The sequence below is a fragment of the Zingiber officinale genome, chromosome 5B (assembly GCF_018446385.1).
Source record: "Zingiber officinale cultivar Zhangliang chromosome 5B, Zo_v1.1, whole genome shotgun sequence".
NCBI classification, from domain to species: domain Eukaryota; kingdom Viridiplantae; phylum Streptophyta; class Magnoliopsida; order Zingiberales; family Zingiberaceae; genus Zingiber; species Zingiber officinale.
The window spans coordinates 62,021,164-62,028,615 of NC_055995.1; the positions used below are offsets into that span (position 1 = coordinate 62,021,164).

Sequence of the window (7,452 nt, forward strand, 5' to 3'; positions counted from 1 at the left end):
CAAATCCAAAATATCCAATTGAAATTTGATTTTGAGATTGACTGATTAAATTGGATCGGATTCATTTTTTTTTAACCATATCTAAAAACTCCTCCAAAAAGCATTATGTAGCCTTGTTTGGCACTTTTCAAATTATAAAGAAATATTATTAATGCATATGTTGTTAATTTACATGCTTATTTAAATATTAATCTACTTTTTAATGATGAGAATTTGCTACTAGAAAAAAAAACCTTTAAGGCTATTATTTATTTGTTGAATTGCATGATGTTTGTGTTGACTCTTATACCCTATCAAGACATAACCTTCTCAGTCTTATGGCACAGTTAATATTTATATGTGTTTATTTTAATAGAATTTTTATTAATTTTTAATAGGTATAAAATATATATATTTTTTGTTATATAAAAGGTCAATGTATTAAAGTAAAATATCCTCCATAATTTATTTACATATATATTATCATAAAATTCTAAATTATTTAAGATGAATGATATTTTTTATATATATATATATATATACCCACCAAAGATGGAAACAATTCAATTGGTTTCAACTTCACGTAACTTGATTGAATTGGATGAACCAATTAGATAAAACAAATTTTTTTGTACAATCAAACACCAAAATTTTAAAAATAATAATATTTTTTTAAACATACACTTTTATTTCAACTTTATGCCAGTTTATCAATTAATTACTTATCCAACCAGTTAGCGACAAGTGTCCTTGTCTTTCAGATTCCATTAACTTTGCACACAGACTAGTTGACGCGGGAGAGCGAGGCAAAGATCGAATATGCTGTCTGTATATCCTCAGCTAATCCTCCACGACGGAAAGCATCATCCAGCCGTTGAATTTTAGAAAGCCAACGGTTTCGATTTTTCCGTCGACTTCTTTATAACTCCGTGGCGACAATCCGCTCGTGGTCGTCTGCCTTCTCTTCTACCACCGCGACCCACGCCAAACCCTTATCCATGGCCCTGATCGATCACCGCCGCTCTCTCCTTGCCGCAGAAATTTACGTTGATGAGGCTGCCCGACCGGTAACCGATGCCGCCTCGGCAGCTGAGGCGGCGAAGCCCGGGGGCGGGGCCCGGGTGCTCTCCTTCTTCCTCCAGACCTTCGTCATGGCCGTCGCCCTCGTGCTCTTCTTTATTTTCGCCGGAGTAGCTGCCGTCTTCCTTCTCCACCTCTGCGTCGTCGGCCGCGCCTTCCGCAGTCGCCGTCGCAGCGTTGGACCTGCGGCGACCGACCGAGTACCCGGGGATGCGCGACCCGGCCTCTCGGATGCACAGATGAAGGATCTTCCCTGGTTCGAGTACGTCGTCCGGTCCGCGTGCTCGCAGTGCCCACCGCCTGAGTGCGCAGTGTGTATGGAAGGGGTCAGGATGGGGGAGAGGTGCCGAGCGCTCCCACCTTGCGGCCACGTCTTCCATGTCTCCTGCGTCGACCGATGGCTGGTGAGGTCACCGAGTTGCCCGATCTGTCGTGCTTGCGTTGGTGCTGTGGCCGCGGAACCCCCAGTTGGTCGGCCGCTGGGGTTGGTTTGATATGTGGATTTCTGTAAGTTTTTTCGTTTCTTTGATAGGGTGCTGTGTTCCTTGTACAAAAAGCTGTCCCATTTTTCTTTAGCTGGCTGCTTGGCTAATTCACTTCTATCCTGGAGCATTATCCCGTTACTTGATCCCCAAAATTCACTTTTTGATAGAATTAGCGATATGGTGGAAACACTAATTTGTCTATTTGTCAAGAACAGTTAACGATGATTGAAAAAGGAGTGAACGCCACTTTTCATTCTCTATGAAATAGTTAGACTTACATTCTCATCCAAGTTCTGTTGCGTGTTAAATAGATATTAGCTGATTTTGAGGTGACAGGCGTTTCCTGTTCGTAATTATGTCGTTTTACAAACACTGTGATGGCTATCTTTCACTTATTCGTTTTTGAAATTTGGTGATTAGACTTTTTGCTTGATTTCATGTGCACTAGCTATTCAAGGTTATTGAAAGCTTCACTTGTTTTAATGAATTTTACATATACCCCTTTGTTATGTCTGACTTTCAGCCGAGATTTATTAGTTAATGCCCGAGTTGAAACTGTACTAGTCGTTAATGTCCTTATTATGCAGGTAATTAGGCCTTTATCATGGCTGTTAGAAACTAAATTCAGATGTGTCAGGGTAGCTTTCATGTTTAAGAAATCTAACCTTGATTAACTGGAAACAAAAAATACAACAGAGCAATTAGTAGAACACCAATTTTTAAATGGTAAAGTACAAAATTAAGATATAATGGATACTTATGTGGCTAATAAAGTTTGTTAGTTGAAGTCATAATTAATAAAAGCAAACTAAATCAATTTTCATTTAATATCATTAAAATCGATTAATTTAGATATTATTGGTGATATAATATTACAGAGGTCATGGTAGAATAGTATTCATATTGAAGATATCAAATATTTGGGTATGTATTATTATTATTATTGTTGCATAAACAAGTTTAGAATATAACTGTCAAGGTATGGAGCCTTACGTCTACTCTTATATTATGCTATATGAACTATCAAAGAAATAAAGGTTGACCCCTGAACATTGGCCCCAGTGCAAAATCTTGTATATAAATATTGTTTTTTTATCTGTTCTTGTAGTTTCTCTCTCTCTAAGGCTCTTTCAACCCGCGTGGAAAGAATTCCTTTTTGTGCAACGGTGATGGTTTTGAGGTAGTTCCATGCTCTATTCTATTTACTTATGCAGAAATCACATAGGAATGATCTCGGAAATTGAGTGGAAGTATGTGGCTTCTTGTTAAGAGATGATGAGATCTCCTCTTTGCTCATGGAAGGTGGAGTGATGTGGTAAGATCAGGCGGTCAAGTTAATCATTGCAGCTGAAGTTGACCAATGAGTGTGGCTACGATTTGGCTAGCAATGGGGCCAAATTTGTTGTGGCTAAATGTGGCAAGTGATGCAGCTAAATTTGGCAAGTGATGCAGCTGATGTCAGTGATTATGTGGTTGAGATCGATGGCGAAGTCAACCAATGTGACGGGGGTAAGACAATTCCAATGTTGGTGAGGCACGGTGAGGGAGGCATAGTGGAACGACGAATGGGCAGGGCATGATCATCAACAAAGACTACAATGGTAATCTCGTCATTTCATTTATTCCTATCCCTCTTTCTCTTAAAGTAAACCAGTTGTTTCTCCTTTTGGAATCACTCTAGGTGGAGTGTTGATGCCATAGTGGCATATCAATCTGAGCTGGCAAGAGTTTGAATCTTGGTTTAGAGTTAGAGTTTGCCAAATGATATCTCTGTTGCAATCTAGTAATGTGATCCTAACTGCAGGCCAGGCATTCAAGGTGTACATATCACCTTAAAGTCGTTCATTTGCATCATGAGTACAACGCAAGCCTATATGGAGGCAAGAAGTAGTAGATCTTAAAAGGAAGAGAAGGAAGAATAAGAAGGCGACCTTGACATCCAAGCTTGACCATGATGCTCCCTTTGGTGCACTGGGAGGTCATCCGCAAGCTCAACCTCACCTTTGGGCACTAGAAGACAACCTTGACAATGCTTTCCAAACTTGACCATTATCATCCCTTTGGTATAATTTGGGCATCTATATCCGTCTTTTGCTCCATCAGCATGCTTTTGGCCACTTTAGGTGCAAGCATTATAAAGCTCTTCCTACTTCAAAACTCTTTTCAAGTAATTAAGGGGGGAAGGCTAAATGCCCCTTTCCTTTCCCTCTCCACGTAAAGGCTGAGGTAAACAATCTCTGAAAGTCAAGGGGTGGATTAAAATTTTGAAAAATCTGTTATCTCAATCAGAAAGTTGATAAGGTATACAAACCCAAGTCAAGGCGCAGATTAAATTTTAAAAACTTGTTACCCCAGTTTAGAAGGAGATACAAATATAATTTAAAAAGCGAGAATCGAATTGCATTTATTTTTTCGTTGATATCATCTGCAATGTTGTATTATTGCATATGCAGATCTATTCGTGTTAGTCTTTTTTATGTATGTTCAGATATTTCCTGAAATTTCATAGTTAAATAAAGATAAACATGCACCATTTGGCTTGCTCACCCAAGTACTGATTTCCCCTTTTGCCACATGATTTCCCCTTGTTTTTGTCTGAAAATTCCCTAATCAAAAGAGAACAAGGGCATCCGTCAAGTATTCCACTGAAGCCTGAAGAGTAGAAATCCTCTCATGATTGGAAGTTTCATCGGCAGACTTTTGCAGTTAATTCACTGCCCAATAGTGTTGACATAATCTCCTCAGCATCTTTATTTCATCAGACTGAAATTTGCTATTTGTTTACCTGATCACTAATCATTGTGGCATCATCATGCTTAATAGTTTAGTGGAAGATTGTCATGCTTGTTCAAAGTCCACTAGCTCCCAGTCCCACCTGCAAGCTTTTCACTCCCAGGTTTTCTTCCTTACGCTTCCCACTTGCTTCTTTTGAAATTGACGTCTAGAGGTTTGTTAACACTTATTTTACAGGTGTGTTGATTGCCATTGATTAATTTGCTTGATTAAATTTGGTGGCAAGACAAACATAGTGGTGTTTTCTTATGATTAAAGTAAGTTTTGTATTGAAATGATGAGGAGGATTCAAGTGCTGCTGGAAGACAACAGATTCTCAGGCTGCTGTTTCTGCCATCATAGTTTCGTGTCTCGGAATCTTTTTCACCACCAAATTTTGCACTCGAGTAAAGTACGGCCAATCCCCTCCCGTGTTTCTGCTACAGTGCAATCATTAATGATGGCAAGAAAGAAGGAAGTATAAGAGAAGGAAGTAAAAGAGAAGCTAAAAAGCAGAAGAGCCTTGGAGGAAAGAGAAGCAACTAAAAGGTTCCTCTCTTTTGCTTTGTTACTTTCGACTTTTTATATTTTCTGTAAGTTTGTCTCGTTGCACAGAACAAATACTCCCTTGCGCATGGTAGCAGAGATTTGTTGAACTTCTGAAGGTTTAGCCAAACAAAATGAACAATTACATGAAATTTTTGTAACACATTTCGATCGATAAGTGATAGTGCAACTTGTTTTCTTTGCCATGTTTTGATCCTTGAAGCTTGATGAATTATCAGTGACTACAGATGTCTAACAGTTTCTTCCTTCCTTCCACTATCTCGTCAAAGAAATCATCCATTTGACCTACGAGATTTTCAGTTCCACATCGCAGCATCGCGAGCCAGCCCTTCAGGCTCTCCGCCTTCTCCTTGAAAGCTCCTCCAGCGAACTCCAGCTCGCACCCTGCTCTCTCCAACTCCTCTAGTAGCTCGTCGGCCGCCGCCTGCACCTGATGGAACTCGTACATCAAGATCCCTGGCCGACCGGCTAGTCCTTCCATCTTCTCCACCATCCGCTGCTGCAGCCTGACCATCGAGGCGGCAAACTCTGAGCTGAAGAACGTCGAGTTCTTCATGACGGCCAACTCCGGCGAGCAGGAGACCGATCCCCATAGCAGGATCATTAGCAGCAGTGAACTGGCGTTTCGCAGCGCGTAGAGCACTCGCCGGAAGCCATTGAACCCGTTGTACCTGGATTCCATCGGCACGCGATCATCAAACCTGAGCGATGCCGGCGGGATCCTCGTCTCCACAAGCAGTCGGTTCTCCTCCTCCAATCCCATCGCCTCTCGCCGGCATATTGCCACCGAGCGCATCACCTTCGCGTAGCAGAGGCTAGTAAAAAAATCGCATCTTTGAGCTAAAGACAGAGCAAATGGGTCGTTTAACAGACCTGGCGCGCGAGATGGGGATTGGGGCCGGCACGTCGCCATCGATCAATCGAGGAGACGACGTCAGAGCCTGCGGAGCAGTAGCTCTCCACGCCGGAGACGCCGAGCTTGATGACGTGGCAAAGGTCCCAAAGTCGGGAGCTTTCGTCCATGTACTCATCGAGCCACTTTCCGCCGACGGGGAGGTGGAGCTTCTGGACCACGCCGGTGAGCTGCGAGTGGAGCGATCGGAGGAGCGTGGCGGTGTGCTGCAGGAACTGAAGAGACATGAAGTCGTCCGACGCCAGCGACTGGTCCAGCTCATCGAGGCCATTAGTGAGGTGGGAGAAGAACCCATCGACGGCGCTGGAAGAAGGCTTCATGGCGGAGACAAAAGAAAGAAAAAAAAAAACAGGGGAGTGCGGCGGTGGAGCGAGTGTGGGGAGTGGAAGGAGCTCAATTCCCTGAACTTTAAGAAGAGGAGAGGGACGCAATCATGGCTGTCTGCCGTGGAGGGAGAAGGATGATTGGGAATCTTCCATGATTCATATTGTTTAGTGGCAGCAGAAAGAGGAGCAAAACCAGCAAGCTCTGCTCATGAGTTCTCCTCGTCCCTCCCTCTAAAGAAGAGTTAGCTCGCTCCAATGGACATCGAAAACCCCCATTGCTTTCCCAAGAACCGAATTGCTGCATCTGCCAGTGTGGGAGTTGCAATTCCATCGTTTGACTGGGTACCATCGAATTCCTTGCTTTAATCGAACAGGGGACCAGAGTCAAGGTGGAAAGGAGGAGGGCCCTCCTGAATCAAGTGCTCTGTTTTGTCGTCACTCTTCTGTCTTTCCTCTCCTCACTTTTCAATCCCATTCCAATTTCCTCTCTTCGATCTTCCTGGAGACTTAAAAGAGATTCAAGTAGTTGCTGGCTGGCTGGCTGGCTGGCTGGCTGGTTGGTTGGTTGGTGATTCCTTTAAACGCAGTGAGCCCCTCTGTTCTCTCTTACTTCGTTGTCAATCTTCGACCACTGCTGGTCCTCCTCGACAAGATTCATTTTTTCGGTCTTCTGCACCTCGTACGTACGAGTCTCCCTGCTCGAGCTTCCTCGCCTGCGGGATCGAGTTCGCTGGGCGGCGATTAATGACTGGCGGAGCGGGGCGGCGCTTCATTCTCATTGCGGTGGCTGTAGCCATTGGACCAGGAGTGGTTGGTTTGGTGGGTGTAGTCGCGTTTGCAGACAGAGGACCGACAGGGCCGCGTCGCACTGGGGATTTGCGAGGTGGATCTGAGCGAATCTAGTCCTGATTGTTGGGCTGGGAAAACGACGGCGGCCACCGCCCGTGCGATAGTAACTTGACTACTACATGCACGTCGATGGAAATATGCTCATTTGCCAACTGGTAAAGATTTACATTATCAATTCCCTTACCTTCCCTTCCCTTCTTTTCGAGTCATTCAGATTTCCATGGATAAGTACAGATAGATCCATCACACTTCACTTTAGCATCTTATCTCATAGTCGTGCAGCTAGTTGCTTCCACTAATCACCAACATCATCGCCATCATTCCTCCATCTTCGCACTGACCATAAATTCTCGAATCTGAAACATGTAATCAAGTAGCGAGGAGGCTGCCTGCAACAGTGTGTCTCTGTTCTTTGATAAGGGCCTGCAGACCGGTGCGTGCGTGACCTTTTGCATGTTCTTGTCCGTGTCTTAGGGTTTCG

The 7,452-nt window shown here is 43.5% G+C and overlaps 2 protein-coding genes across 2 annotated transcripts; one reads left to right on the plus strand and one right to left on the minus strand.

Annotated features, from left to right (window-relative positions):
• The first annotated feature begins 932 nt into the window (after positions 1 to 932).
• LOC121984444 (RING-H2 finger protein ATL56-like) lies at positions 933 to 4,508 on the plus strand. Its single transcript, XM_042537375.1, has 2 exons — positions 933 to 1,566; positions 2,759 to 4,508. The coding sequence occupies exon 1, from the start codon at positions 978 to 980 to the stop codon at positions 1,551 to 1,553; it is 576 nt and encodes a 191-aa protein (XP_042393309.1). The 5' UTR covers positions 933 to 977; the 3' UTR covers positions 1,554 to 1,566; positions 2,759 to 4,508.
• A 455-nt stretch (positions 4,509 to 4,963) lies between these two features.
• On the minus strand, positions 4,964 to 6,986 carry LOC121984443. The gene is made up of 2 exons (XM_042537374.1): positions 5,757 to 6,986; positions 4,964 to 5,682 (listed from the first exon to the last, which is right to left on the minus strand). Exons 1-2 carry the CDS (start codon positions 6,114 to 6,116, stop codon positions 5,098 to 5,100), a joined length of 945 nt encoding a protein of 314 aa, XP_042393308.1. The 5' UTR covers positions 6,117 to 6,986; the 3' UTR covers positions 4,964 to 5,097.
• Positions 6,987 to 7,452: the final 466 nt, after the last annotated feature.